This window comes from Aphis gossypii, chromosome 2 (genome assembly GCF_020184175.1).
Source record: "Aphis gossypii isolate Hap1 chromosome 2, ASM2018417v2, whole genome shotgun sequence".
NCBI classification, from domain to species: Eukaryota; Metazoa; Arthropoda; class Insecta; order Hemiptera; family Aphididae; genus Aphis; species Aphis gossypii.
The window spans coordinates 86669174-86689495 of NC_065531.1; the positions used below are offsets into that span (position 1 = coordinate 86669174).

General features: G+C 23.7%; 1 protein-coding gene across 5 annotated transcripts in view; it reads left to right on the plus strand.

The window, feature by feature from the left end:
• The window catches only part of LOC114119227 (acetylcholine receptor subunit alpha-like), a 156407-nt gene that overhangs the window by 12193 nt on the left and 123892 nt on the right, over window positions 1–20322 (plus strand). For all 5 annotated transcript variants that reach the window (XR_003592016.2, XM_027980742.2, XM_027980729.2 and 2 more), the window contains exon 2: window positions 6710–6897. Coding sequence is in view for 4 of the 5 variants with exons in the window: in XM_027980742.2 (XP_027836543.1) it covers window positions 6712–6897 (186 nt within the window). In the remaining variant the exon portion in view is untranslated. The remainder of the gene's footprint in view (window positions 1–6709; window positions 6898–20322) is intronic.

Genomic DNA, 20322 nt, shown 5'->3' on the forward strand with positions numbered 1-20322 from the left:
TTGTACAATTAAACACTAATAATACAATGACATTTTATCGTTGGGTGCATGATGATAATATGTTGTAGGTACTGTCCTACGTTTAGTATTCTGTTAGTCACACTAGATACATAATAATGTATACGAATTTTTCATTATGATAACAATACTATAATAATACATTTAATCAATTGCGATTGTACAGCTACATAAATTACGCGTGTTAATTACTTACAATTATAGTGATGTAAAACAACGGTAGTAATCAATATCTGTTGTAATAATTTTTTAAAGAACTGTAAGGATTATTCAGTGATTTTCTTCGCTTTTTTCACAAATATTTCATTGATTTGAGTTAAATTTTAACACATTTGATCTAAATCCATTTGTTTCGATTTTACAAACATAGAACATTATTTACGTTTAGTAGAAACAATTTTGTGACGATAGATTTAATATTAAAGTTATTTGACCTATAATAGCTATTATTAAGATTAAAATTAAAGCCACGAATACAATTTATTAAATTTTGTGAGTTTTTATTAATATTAAAGGATTCAAGTGGAATATGAGCATTTTAAAATTTAATGTTTACATGTTTATATAACACTTTAAAAATTAAATATCAATAAAAACGTATAGGTAATAAAATTCCATAAATGGTATTCTTACCTTCATTTGTTAATTGGTCAATTTATTCTAGCATAAAACCTTATACTCAATGTTTTTATTTTATATTTAGATTACCTTTAAGGTTTTTGTGAAAGATATAATACTCGTCACATACATGTATACTTTTCTCTTAAAACATAATTAATCTCACGTCATTTAGACATCATATAAATTGCATTATTTCAAACAAACTACGATACATAGAATATGTCAACTTTGAAGCGTATTATCGATGGTCACAATCCACAATGCACTCATAATATTATCGAAAAGTTTAAGAAAGTTTAAGAAAGTTTTGAAGGAATTTCGATTAACGTTTCAACGCTACGAAAAAATGTTTAAACCAATAGATATTATTCTCCGTGGTTTATAACTTCCAACAAAATCTGTTTGGAAAAAATGAGTTCATTATACCTGCAAAGCTGTAACTCTACTTGCAGTTATGAAATAATATCGTGTAAGGCATGTCAAACCAGATCGTGTTTAAAACAATTTACCGATCATGAACAATAATTAACGTAGGTTGCATCCATTATGTGTAATAGTATTACGTAGCACATATATAACTATTATATCCTCGGATAGACGAAACCTTGTGAATCGGGCACCATATTATCGTCGGAAGTAAGTCATACAACGGAACGAAAATCTGAATCCCATCGCTATCCTCCTACACACCATTTTCTATACGCCATGGTGCGTGTTTTCCACGCGTGTTTTACCGTCGGCCCACGATATTTCTCGCGCCAAGTCAACGAACAGGCGCACATAGTTTATAGAGAACATATTGTACAATATAAAGCCGGCCAATATTTATGGCCTTGGCCATTGTCTCGACGCGTAACCGTTTTGGGAAGATGCCGTTTTAAATCCTAGGTTTATTTATACATTATTTTCGGCGCGCGTCGGATTCGGATTAAAACGAAGTGAAGACTTTTTAAATTAATCACCTAACATTCAACGAGACATTATCAGGTGTATATCAGATAACCACGCAAACCGAAACTGTATTTCTATCGACTGGACGCAGTACATATACAGAAAATAGAAATAATAGGTAAAAAAGGTGCAATGGTATTAGGTATTATTTATAGATACTGTCAAAATAAAATATATAATATATTATTATTATTATTATTATACATACAGAATACATAAAACAAATTATGGGTTAAAGGTTTTGTCTGCAACATGAATAATTTTTAAAATATAAAATAATAAGCAAGTATTGAATTTGAAAAGTCGTTGTATTATACACTATGATCATTACAATAATATCAATAATGAAGAGCACATCAATTTGTTATCATTATTGTATTCGCAGAAATGATGCAAACTTTTAGTGTAGCATATTTCAATAAAAATAGGTATTTAAAATTGTTAACGTTTCCGTAAACCATATTTTGAACATTTACTTTTTGTTTAGTATACTTAATGTTAGGTGTTACTTTCTAGTTTCTACATACATTTACCCTAACACAGAATAAGACTAAAAATAAGTATTTTTATACCTTTACAATATTATGGTAAATACCAACTAATTGGTTTAATTAATTTTGTTTCGATGACAATTAAAAAATATATTGCAATAATTGTGTAATATTATATTGTAAATATCTAATGTTTTTAGTATAAATTTATTTGACTAGTTTCGAAACATAATTTTATTTTACATTTTGGGAAACTTTATGATACAAAATGCAAAATACACAACCTCGATTGATTAAGATTTATGTTTTCATATTGGTTATCTATGTTTTTTTAAAACTTTTGTTCCTAACTGTATTACTGTATTTTTTACACGTTTTGTTTTTTCAAATATTTCATATAAAAGAAAGCGTAATCGATATAAATACAAAGTAAAACCGAAATGTAAAACCACATTCATGAGTTATTGTTATTACTTTTGTAAATTTAAATAAATTATTGTTTCCGATTTTATATATACATATATTTTTGAATATAGGATTTCAGTACTGTACTGTTCGTCAATAATAATTTTTATTGTATTTGGTAATCAACAAAAGTGGTTTTTTGTAAAACGAAGGTTCTCTGTCGAGGTCGTTAAATTATATTTATTTATACTTCACAGTATACATTAATTATTGGAAAAATACGAAATAATATGTTTTAAACGGCATAGAATCTATTTTTCTTTTGTCAGAGCTCAACTTTCTTGAAAAATATGTAGTATCGAGATAAAAAAAAAAAAGATTCTATTTGTGGATTTGTAAGACATCAATAATACTCAGCAAAAATAAAGCAAAATACATTTTCAAAGGTTTATTCGAATATTTATGTAATAATATTATATTTTTGTGAAGTACTTAATTCAGTGGACCATATTATAATTGTTAACGATTTAAAATTATCCGAATTAAATTTGTACATTATTGATTCTAAATAGAATATAGGTAAAAGTTAATACTAAAGTATATATTTTTTTTCAGAAATCGCTTCATATTTTTTTTTGTGAATTTGAAAGTTTCATATCCAATCCACTGTTGTAGTTTTTAAATTTAATACAATTGAATATTTGGAGTTGTTGTTATGATAAGAAAATATTTTCTATTTCTCTAAGAAAAATAAGAAATAAAAACTTTCATACAAAATTAATATTAGTATTTTAAATTGAAAAAAAAAACATGTCTTAATGTGTTAAATATATTAATAATATTAATATTTTGCGTATTTTGTCTAATAATTTTCAGTTGATTGTAATTTTTGTTGTACATTATATTATGCTTATACATAAGTATTAAATAAGTTGAAAAGTTTTCACCAATTTGTGAAAAACAAAACTAAATTTAAATTTAAGTCGTCACGAGTTCATAATTTTTTGTGTGCATTACAAGTTTAGTCCATAAGTATCATATTAGGTAACTTATATAATTATTAATGAATATAACTAATTCAACTTAAGATGTCGACAACAACTTTTATACTTCAAACTTGCTTTAAATGTAGTTAGTTGGTTATACAAAGTAAAAAATTATTAATCAAAACAATTATAATTAATGATACCAGTATCAGTTGATCTATATTCATAATAAAAATGAAATAAAAAAAATATACGCAATATGTGTGTAAACAGTATCTAGGTTAAATGCTTTAAAAGCTGACAATTTATAAGTTCAAGTTAAAAGGTTAAGTTAATAATATAATTTAAGTAGGTACACATATAACATAATAATTATAATAACTTCACCTGTTTTTTTTAGTTAACTTTAACAAATTATAGGCTTTTGGAAAACTTTGAATTGATTTATACTCGTCAAAAGTAAATTGGGTTTTTAACAAAAATGCTTTTTGTAATTTTTTTTTAATTTTCACTCTGTTTACATAATTTAACTTTTACCATCTTTTACCATGAATCAATAAAATTCATAAAAAAACAAAAATATATATATTTTGTATGATTTTAATGAACTACATGATGTGTCAAAAAATAGATAATTTATAAGAAAATTAACAAATACAATCATTATGAACTTTTTGTTCATGTCGTAATAATAACAATTTCACAATGTAGTAGTGATTCATATACTTGTATGTACGTATTACCTATATAAATATATATAATAAATTATAAATCGTATACATAACATAATAATATTACACATTTTTAATTAACTACTCTAAATATGACGAATAACAAACATTATGCATATAATAATATATATATATATATAGTGTACACTATAATATATAACCCATAAACAATAGACATTGTTCCAAAATATTTATATAATTTTGTTCTTTATCAGGTTTATCATATTGTATTCGTTTAGTTACTCCTTTTGTCAAATAAATGTACTTTGCCTATAAGTATAATGTAGTACTAGAGATCGTTTTTAAGCAAGACTTGTACATTTTTTCCTTTGGTAAACAAATTCAAATCACATAGTATACGGAAATCATTTTCAGTTTTCACTTTTGATAACAACCCACTAACACGAACATTCAAATGACATCAAATGTCGGAATCTATATTGGTATATGTTTCTGAGAAGAAAATAATGATACTACATAACGGTGAGCTAGGGGCATTCCAGTAAAGTTAATTACGGAGACGATGAAACTGCGACATTTTTGTCAACTAAAAGGTTTTAACAAATGTTCGAAGCCACAGAGACAATAGGCTTTCAGGAGCACGGCGCAGCTTTTGTTCCCAACGACAAAGCCCATCATGCAACCAAAAAGCTTGTCTCTCTCGCTATCCCCTAATATTTCACTTTTTTTATGTTTCATTTTAAAAACTTTAAACTGTTGGATTATTAAAAAAAAAAAAAAAAAACTCGCAACTAATTTCGCCTTGGTTTATAGAGTTTTCTGTTATTCTATGTGTACTTACGAATTATTATGTGGCATCACAGCATTATTTACAGATATTTTACTATATAAACATAAAGCAATACTGTCAATAATAATTCTTCTAAAATTTTGCAATTTAATGTTTTATAAATCACCATGTAAGAGTATAGGTATCAAATATATTTATAATAAGCAATCAAATAATTACCTATTTTAACTTAATTTAAAAGCTTAAGAGATATTTAACCTGTAAGTATATCAAAAAATTAAAATGTATATGACTAAGTATATAAGAAAAATATTATTTAGGTAATTAATATTGATTATAGTATACTATAATAAGTCTTATAGAAAATAATATTTTAAGAGTAGCATTCAACAATATTCTAATTTAAATAGTACGTAAATTCAATGGTTGAAGTTAGTTTTTCATTAAATCTATATAAATTATTGACAAATCTAAACATGGTATCCACCTGAGATTGCCGTGCTATAGCTCACAAGTATTATGGATATTATGATATGTTTATAAACCATTAGATCTGATCAAGAAAAACTATTTACATGGCTTAAAATGATATGATATCCAATTATTCACTTTTAAGTTTTAACTTATACTCAAAATCTAAAATTAGCTTTACGAAGGGTAACTACTAATTATATTAATTTTATTCATCTATTCTACAGCAAAAATTAAATTAATGTGTTAATTATTGAAATAGCTCTAAGCCATATTCATATTGTTGTAAAGTAAATCAAAACGTTTAATTTTACTGTGAAGTCCCCTTAAAATACCTTACTAATAAATATTATGCTTGGTTAAACTATTTGAGTACATCATATTTTATTTTGTTGTATTCGTTTTTTCTATTAATATAGAATTAAAATAATTAATTGCCATCATTGATAATTAATTGGGAAATCAATACAATTTCCTATTTAAAATTAAATAGTTTAGCTTAACCAAAATTTGTTTTTATCCGATAGAAATAAAAAAAAAATACGTATTTAGAAACATTTAAGGTTTTTTTTTACAAAAAAACTATGAAATAAAAAATATTTATTACACTAATAAATAAAATACCATGAAACGATGTTATGATAAGTACCTACATTGTATTTTTTAAATTATATTGTAATTTTTTGTTGTTGAAAATGTTATTACATTGAAACAAAAAACCTGTGTGAGTTTTTATAGATTAACATTTTTTCAACAATAACTATAATTTAATTTGATGTTTAACAATCACAATTTATAAATAACTACTTATACGTATAAATATATAAAGGTATAAATATAAACAATATGTTCATTATATAAACAACGCCATTTTTTCAATTTAAACTTACGATCAAAATGTTTAAAATGCACAATTTTATTGTGTTTTCCCCTGAGTTTTCTCTTATAATTGAATTATAATAAATTTTTTCAATATTCTAACTTTGTCATGTACATAAAATAAATATAATTTAAACTACATGAAGTTAAACTAATATTATACGACACTATATATCAGTATTCGGTATTGGTATAAATTATTTCATTTTATGTGTGCAGTTTACATAAATTTATAAATTGTGTACGAATCAAAACAATATAAATCTCCAATATTTGAATTTATTGTTACCGCATATATTATATCATGCCCAATACATTTTCATAAGCAAACATCGAAAGTATAAGACTGCTTATAAACTTTTGGTCAGCATAAAACAGATTCATGATTGTGTTTTTTGTTTACAGATATGTGGCCGAAATTTGCATTTCTTGGACTTGTGATCATCCGATTAATGGTGTCAGCAAATCCAGATGCAAAGAGATTGTACGATGATCTCTTGTCTAGCTACAACAAGCTCGTCAGACCCGTGGTGAATACTAGCGATGTTCTTCGGGTATCTATAAAGTTGAAACTGTCGCAACTTATCGATGTGGTACGTACCCAAAATTATGTTAGGATTAAAAAATAATATAGTTTACTTATTATAACAAAGTGAATATAAATATTGATTGACAAACTCACTATTGCTATTTATTTATATATATATATTTAAGTAAATTAAGCAACTTTATTAAGGTAATTAATAACATTATTATTATTAACATTAATTAAAATTTTCCTCTTATTATACTCAAACTTTTATAATATCTATTGACATCTTTCAACTCAAAACTCAATTTATTAAACAGAAAAAAAAGATTAAATAAATAATAGGAAATGGTTTATAAAAAAAGTATTACTTAATCATTTTTGTTAGGAAACTTTAATAAACAAACTACAGGGTTTGCATACAATCAAAAATAACCTATTAATCATCTACATGTGACACTTAAATCTATATATTTTCTAAAAAGTAAATACAAAATTAATATATAAAATTTATAATTTTAAATTTTTATTAAAAATTAGTTTTACTTATAAAATATTTAATCAATAACGTTTGTAAGAATACGAGATTTAATACTATATAAAGTGTATTTAATATTTACGTAGCCTATTGAAGATCAACGTATAGGTACATTATTAAAATGTAATATATATATAAATAAATTTAAATGATTTATTTATAATTCATACGTAATGAAAATTTTTAAAAATAGAAATAACATAAAATCATAAGTTGAATAAGTTAAAATTGTATAAGCAATGAAATTTAATACTATGTATTATGATACTGGAGGAAATTAAAATTAATATCTTAAAACATAAAATAGTTAAAAATACAATTTTAGGATAGAGAAAAAAATTGTATAGTTTTTTTTTTAAAATTAAATACAGTATTATTTTCACTTTCTTAAAAATATATGAATATATTTATCTCAATAAATTAATGTTTTTAGTAAAATTATGTAATATTAAACTGTAGTATGATTTAAACACATGTCGATTATTTCGTTTATGTTTAATTCAGCTACAACAAACAACTATTCAAAATTTAATTATTTATGTGTTTAAAAATATATTGGTTTATGTGATTCAAAGTATAATGGGAGAAACTTTATGCATTTTTTATTGTGCGATACTCCTTTTGAAGATTTTGATAGATGATTGCTTACAGTGATAATTGAGAAGCAAGCCTATGGAGCTTTTCATCCGATCAATAAATAATGGACCACAACTGTAGCTGATTCTGGACACTAAAGAAATAGACAAATTTGATCAGTATTTGGTGTTAGAGGGAAGGAAATAAAAGGATAGTTGCGTATTTTCCTGTGGGTTTTTGTCGGACACGAAGAATGTAGGAAAAAAGGTCTATATAGATTCTTTTTTATTCTGTTTCTTTTTTATGGTAGGTGGTAACATTTTTTTTTTTTTTGTAAAAAAAGAGCTCGTAAAACGCACTATCCGACATATTTTATGGCTCAAAGTAATGAAAACCTCTTTTAATATGCGGCAGAAACTATATAGTGTATGGAAATTGAAAACTTTAAACATCTTCTATTGTTAGTACCTACCAAAATCATTCGTCGGAGCACCAAAAATTATGAAATATTAAATTACCTACTTGGTTACCTATGTATCTAAATCACAATTTAATGAAAATAAAAAAAAAAAAAAAATTAAACATAAGTCCCTATGCGTGATTTGTATATTTTGATGTATGTATAAATCGCTTATACCCAAAGGCCAATAATAGGTGAATATTGAAAGTTTTAAACACAATATTAGATTTAGGAAATTACTTATAGTTCTAACAATAATCTACGTTACGTAATATTTATAATATTATTATTAGTTTTTTCTTAATTAATATAATCTATTAAATAATAAATTAACCTTTTGTTTTGCAAAAAAAATATCGTATATAACTTAAAATACTTACATACCAAAAGTTTTTTTAGCTTAATAAATATCTTTAAATCAGTGTGATAAATATTTTTAAAACTTAATTAGGTATTGTCGTATACTACGATTACTCGGACGTATACCAAAATAAAGTAAAATCAAAAATGATGTGAAATACTTTATTTGAACTCGACGTCCGGTGGTAATCAAGTCACACGATCACCACCAATGACCCCTTTTCTGCCTTAACCATATCTCTTATATACTAAATTTACAATTGAGTAATTATCGATTGTTACATCTTTCTCTTATTATACTAATTTACATTTCATACACCTTAACTTACGTAATTATTATTTTAACCCAATTAATAACTAATTTTATTTACATTTCTTACTACTATGTTTTGATTACTATGCTAACCTATGCTAACTAAAATATAAAAGTTTAACAACACTATATTTCACAATTGTTATCTTAACCTATTTAAATTCTATTTTTTATTATTGCTTACTTATTGAAATTCATTAAATCCTAATGCAACAGTATATTAAGAAAATATTAATATACGTACCACCAATGAATTTCTACAAGACTTAATGACTAATATTTTTGGAATCACACTAAATAATTAAAAATTATATTAATACTATGGAAATTAAAAAAGTTATTAAATATAAGCTACCTATGTCATAATTGTAATCTCGTACCTAAAATAATGTCTAACCTTGCCTATAAATATTGTTATAATGCTAGTATTTATTTTTTTCTTTAATTGAAACTTTAAATTTTAATAGTTCAATTTTATATTTAAACTATTGGTTGATTATCATTGTTTTAAGTCACTATCAAAGGAATAAAATAATAAAAAATTAAATTATAAATTAAGCGCTCCTTAAATAATTTTCTAATCTGACATTTAAAACTAGATAAATTAAAATATTTTTATTTTATACATCTATTTACAAAATATATAGGCACTTATTAGTATATAATTAGCAATGTTAAAACTGTTGGTGAATAAATTTAATATACATATATCACATATCATTGATACAATAAGAGTATTAAATCTATTGAATTCCTAATTATATGATTATACATTTAAATATGAATATATTATAAAATACACTATATAAAATATAACTACTACTAACTAAAACTAATAAAATTACATTTTAGTAGTTTACAATGATATTAGAAACATTAATTCGATTAATTGTTAATGTTACAATGACAATAGTATGTTCATATGTTTAGTACTGTAAAAAGGAAATATAATGCTAGATTATAATATTAAATAATACTGTTTAAGTATTTGTGAGTTGATTCTACTCTTAGTTATTTCGTGGAAAGTTTCGTAAAAAAAACTTGAATTCTAAGATTGTGTTTATTATATTTGTTGTTGAAATCACTATTAAACGTTGTATTATACTGCAATGTATGGTTTTGATTAATCAACATCATATTATATTATATAACTTTATTCAAAGATTTTTATTTATGTTATAGCAAATCTTCAAATTTTTAAACATATTTTTTATCACATAAATATTAATATTATGATGATTGGAATAATATTTTGTAATGAATAATTCTGTGCATCACTAATTGTTAAAAAAACCAGTTTAGAGTGTGTATTTTTTTTAAGGAATTATTCAAGTATTAGTATATTGATCTTTAATACCATAAAAATGTGAGACTAAACATTTGCAATAAAATAATTACCTACATTATAATATATTATTTTCATAAATTAAAAATAATTTTTTAAATTTATATAAAAAAAAAAACATTAATTTGTTGAATAATGATAAAATATGTTAGTAAGTATCCATGTTGTATTAATTTTGATAAAAGTCAAAATTTTAGACTTAAGAATTAACTTTTGTAATAATTTAAATAATCTAAATTACCTCAAAGTTTGCAATGAAATTGAAATAAATAAAAAATACTTAATACCGTGCAAAATACTTGTATTCATAAAAATTCGCTTAAAACATTTTTGAACATTTTAAAATTTTTAATTGCCTTCAACTAAGTGTAAAGTATAATTTCACTAAATTATTACAGTTAATGTTTATTTTTAAATTTATAACGATTTAAAATTGTATAAAATATTGTACGTAATAATATATTAATATTGTAACTATACTATGATAATATAATATATTATATTTAATTATTGTTGAAAATCGTTATTCAGAATATTTAACTTTAATTTATGCAACATAATAGTGAAATTTAAATAATGACCAGCTCGGGTTAATTTTGGTTTATTAATTTTATTCTGTTTTATGGTACATATTAGATTTGAGAAGTATGGATTTAGTTCTCTTTTAAAAATTAAGTATAAAAGTTGGTTTCCGATATAAATTACTTATTATTTTACAAAATGTGTGTTTAAAATTCAAAAAACTATATTATGTTGTAAATATTACCACATTTTATTAACTTTATTAACTTGATCAAATTTTCTATTAAAAACTTATCTTGAAATTGGATAATTGAATAATTATTTGCTGCTACAAAAGGCGATGGAAAATAAAAAAAACTCATGTTCTTGTAAAACCAAATAATGCGTTGCTTCACTTAAAATCTAAAGCTTATGTAATTTATTGGGGTTAGGTCAATAAAAATATATGTATGTTATCCACTTGATATTTAAACAATGTACATACTATTAATAAGATTAATATCAGTGTATGTCTTTTAAAATCATTTAAACTATACGAATGCGTGTGTTGATGAATTAAGCGAGTAATAAATCAACGAGTGATGCAAAACTGAAGACTATAAGGTACTATAGTATAATTCAAATTCTGTCCCTATACAAAATTATCCCTGGATCTTAGTAGTTAAGAAAGAGATTGTTGCCGTATTTCATAAAATATTTTGGTATATTTAATAAGGAAAATACTAATTTATAAAAAAAATTGTTTGTATTAAAATGTATGTTCTCATAATGCAATACATTATGAAGTTTCAGTATACAACTCTATCCATTACATTTAGGTATGAACTGTATTTTAAAGTACAAAATAAAACTTCACTTATAAAAAAAGAGCCAGGGGGCGCCGTCGTCTTCCTCAAGGACGCCCTTGGAATTTCCCTTCAATATATATGCGATTGCAATACACGCGCATTTGAACACAGCAGTTCCAAACTTTGTTACGTGAGGTTATAAACGGGTTTTTACGACTTTCCGGGACATTGATTATTTTACACGACTCGTATTTTCCTTTGTGGTTCGCGATTATTGCCGATAAATAGTACGAGTTCGTGGGAGTTTTTTTTTATTCGTTACGACCACGATAAATTCGATGTTTTTTTTTCTTGTGACTATGGTACTCACTTAAACTTCTATCAGATTTAAAAAAAAAAAATACTTTAAACCATAAAAAATTACTTAAATTTTAATATAGGAGCACAGTAATTAAATAATATAAGGAAAATAAAATAACTTTTCGATATTTTTGCTGTATACGAGTGTGGTTGACTGCGTCACGATATAGAAATTTGTACTGATGAGTGTAAAGTAATAAAACAATACACCGCAGATTGTATTATGAACAAATCATGTTATTCATATAAATTATAAAACAATTTGACATTGCAGTTGGTTAATTGTAATAAATCTATTGTTTTATGCACATCATCAAATAGTATTTGTTTGAAATTAATAGTGCACTATATTGGAAACCATAACAACGGAAATCGTGATAAATGAATATGTGCAGTAAACAGACACATCGGTATAGTAAGATTTTCTATACACAGAAAGCTAATATCGTATATAAACTGAATAAATAGTTTGTCAAAACTTTGTTTTTATTCGCGTGATAAATGCACGCGTAATTAACTTTTATTTCAATTTTATATATTATCCTATAATGTTTGATATTATTATTATTAAAACAGAGATTCACAGAGATTGAGGTTTTTGGCTTAAAAAAAGCTTAAAAATGTACTGTCTCAGTTTGATTTCGAAGGTCTACATTTAATGACGAGTATACATCTAATTGTCCTCGAATTAATCTTATGTTATGGTTTAAAATGATGAGTAAACAATTTGACCTATTAAAATCGGTTTTGTTTAGAAAATTACAATAATATTAAAAGCAACCTAGAAGTAGTTGTACCTAAGGTAGGTAACCATCGTTTAAAAAAAATAAGTTTAAATAATCAAATGACGCATTTATAATATAAAAATTTAAATAACTAAAAAAAAAATATCTTATTCAAGTACTTGTATTATCTATCATAACAACATTAATATTTTTGGAATTTTTCACAGTAGTAAAATTAGTTTTTATTGTTTTGTATGATAATATAGTTATATAAAACTTTTCTACCTATTTTAAGAATTATATTGTTAATTTCTGAATATAAAGATATTGCGACAAGTAACGTGAAGATGTTTTACTATCTATATTAAAGTATTCGTTTTTAGTTTTGGCATGCCTTTTGTGTTTATCATTCTGCAACATACAATTTGAGAATATTTCAATTGTCGTTATAATACAAACACGCAAAATATGTGTTACTAGATTTTTAGTAACAATTGCATGGTTTCAACTTTATTTACCACAACTTCAAGATGACTTGACATACTTGATATTCAAATATTTAATCTTTCGTAAATTAAGGAACATAATCAACAGAAGTTTGAACATCGATTTCTAACGATGAACTTTTGTTTCGGTAAAAAGTTCTTCGGGTACTGCTAATTTGTTTTGTTTTAAGTGGAAATGATAAATCAAGGTTGTACTTGCTATAATCAGTTCTTTTTATTTATTAAGAACTAGAGATTTTATCTTACACACCAAACAAAATCAAAATTAATTTAATCATTCTTTCGAAAAAAAAAATATTTCAAGGATAGCAATTCAAAAAACTCGTTTTATTTTCAAAACACTTGATTTTCAGATTCTGTAAATTAATGTTTTTAGTAATGATGTTAATTCATCTATTTGTCCTAACTAAATTTGTTTCCCAAACAACAATGGAAATTACGTTAATGTTTTATTGACTACTCGTTAGCGCTCGTAGATTTTGTATAAGTACCTCTATGCTCTTGTGACATTAATTTGGTTGACTCATGTTATAGTGGTACCATTTCAAGAACGAATTGATTATCCCTAATACATTATCATTAATTTTGAAATCGTTTATTTTTGATTACGGTAGTAGAATAATTATTTTGGTCGCTTTTATCGTTTAATTATAACAATTTATCACATGTCATATTTTAACATTAATATGAATCAAATTGATAGATAATATTGACTTAGATGGCTTATAATAATTATTAACAATTTTATTTGTATGCCAAATACGTATTGAAAATTGTTTATGTTGGAAGTAGTATTTTTTTTTTTTTTATATATATAATATATATATTGTACATACAATTTTTTTTTATACTTCAAATATAGATTAAACATTTTTCTTAATAGTATTATATCAAATTAATCTTCTTAATAACTTTTATGAATTTTTAAGTCCAATATAACTCACCTTAATTTCAAAAATGCCGAAAAATTCATGTATCGAACATACTCATACATAATATTAAACTCTACACTTAAATTCTAAATATAATACTAGAATATTATATAATTATAAGACCATAATAATATTATATTATTATTTGCCCCATCGTAGGTTATACAAATGAAAATTATATTTATTTCCATATTATGTATTTCAAATGCTTATTCCTAAATAATTCTTGTTAAGTCTGTTGTATTTTTAAAATGTTTAAATGTATTAAGGATCGTATAATTTTGAAAAATGTAATATCCTCAAATTTTGTTGTTTTCGGTGAATATAAATCGGCGTTTTAGCATTGTTTAGAGTATAATTGAAATGCTTCTATCAATTTTAATGAGAAAATAAAAATAATAATTTTACCATGATATTAATATTATCCATAAAGTTCAACAATTTAGTTAAACTATAATATATTTTTTTAGATTAAAATATTCAAATTTTAAGCAAATAAAACGTCCTTACCTATAAAAAAAACAATTATAAGTATAAAATAGTACGTCAAAGAATTGTATTTTAGTTATCTTATTTTATTTAAAATTAGTAATTATTAATGTACAACTTTACCTATACAGCAATTTGTTTCACATTTAAATACTTCCTTTTCAACTTTAAAAAAAATAAATAAATAAATAAATGTGTCTTAAAGCTAACATTTTTTAACACCATTTTACATAACTTTGAAAGTTTATAAAAAAGTGCATACTTTTTATTCTTGTACAATGATTATTTAATAATATTTCTAAGTATTTACATTATTAACCAACAATAAAATTGTATCCAATATTTTTAGTTCTAAATTTATTATCAAAGATTTTTTTTACATTTAGTATAAATAACAAACCAATAAAATATAATATAAAATCTATTTAGATGATATTAACGTTGAAATTGCGTTTATTTATTTATAAACAGGAAATGCATTAGTTTAATTTTCATCATTTCAACAATTCAAAATTATTACATCTTATTTCTATCAACATTGTTTGTACAACCTATACAAGACAAATTACCTGAACGAGCTTTTGTTTCATCTATTCATCACAAACTATACATATACTATAATAAACAGTTGAGTAAACCTGGCAATGGTATTGTATCTTACAACACTTTTCCACTTCCGGATACGAGATGTAAATTAGTTGAACGTTTTAGGTAATGGAAGAAATATTTGTAAACCATAAATATAAATGTTATACAAAAAATACGATTATTTCGTGAAAAAGCTACGTTACCTAATTTTTGACAATAATTGAATTTGAAATTCGATAATAAATATTTTAATAATTTTAGTCGCATAATAGCATTTCAATAATTAAATTAAATTTGAATTAGATATTTATGAAAATACATTTTAAAAATTTATAGTATAGTTATTATTATAATTATTTTTTTTTTGTATTGTATAATATATAAATATTATAATATTGTGTATTGTATCTATAACACAATCACGTATACAAGTATTTATAAGAAAATATTAGGATGATATTCGACATTTTAAGTGATTTTTTTAAAGATATTTTAGTATATTTGAGTATTAACTTTAATTAAACTTATCTGATATACTCATGTACGGTTAATAAAATACTATTTTCTAGTATATACAAATACAAAAAAAAAGATTCCATTTACAAAAAAAAAAAAAAAAATACTTTAAATTTAATCTGAACAATTATTATTGTTAGCCTATACAGCTCATTATATTATTTATTTAATATTTTGGGTTCAATTTTGGTTATGAGATTTTCAGACCATTTATTAAATTTAAAACTACATTTAAAGTATTATTGAATTTAAAAGTCAGTCGCAGTTAATCATCTATTCATCCAGCATATTATAATTTTAGGGGTAGTGCCAAAATGCTTCATTAGTTCTTCAAAATGAATACAGTAAAAATATTAAATTGATTTAAAAATCATTATTCTTGGGAAGTGACGGTTTTCTGTGACGTTCAAATCGACGTAACCTCCAAATACAATCCTTATTTCGTTTAAAATAAAAATATTAGTTTTACGCGACAAAAGTATTTCCCGGATGAAAATATATAAACATGATATTGCAAAATAGAAATAATTTCTTCATTTTAGAATCTAAACAGCGAGAAAATTATAACAATAGTATTAAAACATACATTTGATTTATGTTTATAGTTCAAACTAGCTATGTTTTAGTTATAGGTCGAACCGTAGAATTCTCAAAGTTATAATTCATAGTTTTCAAGTTTAAACAGACTTAATACATTATTAATATTTCATACTAATAATTCTACTAAACAAAATACATTTGATATGACCTGATTATAATTCATTTCATATTGTTATAAAACATAATATAATATTATGATTAATGCTACAGTGATGACAAATTAACAGTGCGTAGGTATGTTTTATTATACGCTATAATATCTTATTTCTGTATTAAATTTTAATAATAAAGCCGTAATATACAAGAAAATAATGTACGCGCTTCAATATTTTTTCCATTATATTCTTTTGGTGAAATAAAACCTTATCTTTGTTAGCCGTGATAGCTCTGACAGATTTTTTTTCTTGCGGTTACTGCCGGACTGCTGGCGCTTAATCGTAAATCAATGCACGCGTGTCACGATGATATCTAAAAGTGATTCGGTTTGACGACTGAGATTTAAACAAATATTTTATTGAAAAGAAATACAAAAAAAAATCTTTTGGAGGATAAATTATTTTTTTGTTCAGTAGTAATAATATTATTACTATTATCTATATTTTTTCGTTTTAAATAATTGTTATTACTTATTGCATTATGTGATGTACTCTACACGATACATAAGGTAAAACCAAATATATTATATTAAATTATTAAAAATTAAGACAGGAACAAAAATTCACTTCGTTTAGAATAGCAAAAGGTAATGAAAAATGGAAATGAAGGTGATATGAAGCATTATTATTATTATACATTCCAAATATTTAAATCAATAATAAACACTATATTAGTATGTGTTGTATAGATGATACGTAATACGTGATTTTTGGTTTACTTATGTAATTTAAAGACATAACTTATGATACTTATGCATTAAATAAACAGTAACCTATAAATAATAAGCTTGTATCGAATGTACATTTTTCAAGTAATAAAAGCTAAAATTGGAGATTTATGAAATATATATATATATACGCTACAGTTTAAGTGTTAAATTCCTTTTTACGAATTAACATAGTAGTAGTATGGTAGTTCATAAATTTTCTACTTTCTTAATGTGAGAAGTATGAAATAATAAATGAAAATCATATTTTAACTATTTTAGTCTATCTAGTTATTCTATAAAATATTAATTTTAATTCCATTAAAGTATTGAATACATTTGAATTTAAAATATATTATATTATTTTATTTATTTATTTTAAATTGAATTTATTATATTTATTTGTAAACGCAATGCCATTGTGGCATTCAGAGTTTCACAAAACTTCTTTTTTCTCACAAACACAATGAACGCATATGACTATAAAACTATTACTAAACGATAATATTATAATAACACGATAAATGTACATGATCGCTGTTTATTGGTAGTTGAACAGTAATTTATATTTCATAGGAATATACCGATCCAAGACTAAAGATAAGACATGGCACGGGTGACCCAGTGTTATCGTGATTGTGAACGATGATCATATTTTGTATAATTTGACACATTAACGAAGTGATGCTAGATAACGTATGAAATAACTTACTAGTTAAAGTATAAATTACTTTCACGTTTTAATTATTTTAGTTATTTTATAAACTATCTAACTCAATACTAAAACTATAACATATAATAAATGATAACAATTAATTATTTACTACAAGTAGTAAATAATTAAAATATGTGCTAAAAATGTATACATTCAATCAATTATTTCAAAAAATTGGAAATTTATTTTTACTCGAAATAATGGTAAAGTAAATTACAAAGTAATGGCACCGATAAAATAAAATAATTGTAACTACAATTAGTATTTTGGAAACTTTTTGGTATAAGTTTCTAGTTAAAAATATCGAAGAAAAAAATAATGATCCTCATTGAACACAATAATTGTATTATTTAATCACACATTAAAAATATTCATAAATGATTTCTATCTGAAAATATATTATGCTTGGCCGACCCTAAAGCGATATAATATGTAATGCATTCATATTAAACGCAGTTTATTCGATATGGGGATTATTAATTCTGAGGGACAGAAATTGTTCAGTCTAATTCTAAATTAAACTCAAAAGCTTTCAAAAATTCAGTACATTTTTGTAAGCTCTATTAGTTTGTCTTATTTTTGAGTACTATAACATTTTCTATTCATAAATTATATTATAATATACGGCTATAAAAACCTACCTATTTTTAATTATAAAATTAAATAAGTCGAATCACTCATAACTAAACGAACATATAGTCAATAGTTAGTGATCTGTCCAGCACATCAAAAATAAAATTGTCTTTATAACCGAATATTGTAATAATATTATGCTCAACATAACATTAATTGTCATGCAAAATATATTAACCACGTATAATGTAATAATCACTTGGAATTTCTAGTTTAATTAGTTGGAAATATTTATGTTAACACTTTTAATTTTTCAAATATAATCTATTAATAATATAATTTAGGCACTTATATTTCTTAAAACTGGAGTGTTTGCTTATAAGGGAAGTATAACCCTTTTTATCCATCTTCAGCTCGTTATTCTGTACGTGAAAAAAATGGATAGTGGAGCGTGACTGAACGTTTACTCGGACATTATTTCTTTTAAAAATAAATAAATAAAAACAGGACCCTAAGCACTAATTCTTTTTCCTTTTGTTCTCTATTATTTTATCCACGGGAACATTCTCCGTTTATTGTTTTTGTTGTTGCTGAACTAACAACAAATAACGAGAAGTTTAAATATTCAATTCATTCAATTCAGTATAATATATTTACTTTTAAAAAAAGTACCGAACCTTGTTCGTTTAATATAAAAATACGCTTTGCTATTTGTTTACAACTTATAATAATATATCGTTTGTATATTTTATTCTGTCAACTTAATGTAGTCGACGTTTTTTACAAGCCGGACATGGGACACTTAACGAGTTTAGATATTACGGAATTTCGATAACGATTTTATTCGTTCACTCTTCAAAAACATTATAGTATATACTATTTAGAATAAATTACATGGGAATGGATCGATTAAGAGTATTATAATATTATTTTGATAATAAGTATTGAATTTTTAGTAAAGGGATAATTAACATTTAAAGTATACATTAATTTTTAAAATGTATCAAAGTTAATCTAATTAAATGTTTGAAATAGATAAAAAAAAAACTGAATTAAAATAAACAGAAAAAAAAAATTATAACATTAAAGGATGCTTCTTTACCGAATAAACTGATTAATCGATCAGCTAATTCATAGGATGACCTATGATACGTCTTTGTTTGGTATTTTGTTTCGTTTTCGATGTTTTTGATGGTTATAGATGATAGATAGTTAGATAGATAGAGTAGCCCTTCAATATTTTTCTAATTAGTAGTTTATAATTATACAGTACCTAATATCATTATGGTATCTATATTAACTTAATTCTTCGTAAGTCCTCGTGGGAAACATCGTACACTGTGTGATGCATAATTATACTTTGTATATTATTATAATAATATATTACACATAATTTATAATTTATCTAGCCATTTTCTTTTCTATAAAAAATAGCCTAATGATACGAAATAATATTTGTGAATATTATTTTTTATATATAATATAATATCACGTCAACGCCATGTAAACATCAAAGTTTTGTATTTTTTTAAATAATACATATTCTGTAGTTGATTACAATATTATTAGATTACCACTTCTTAAAAATTTAATAATATTGTTTTTAAATTTTCTACGATTTTAGATATTTTAAATGAACTATTCCAGTGGTTAAATTCGCTCAATCACACAAAATGTATAGTACAGTTACCTAAATAAGTTAATATTATGATTTATATGAC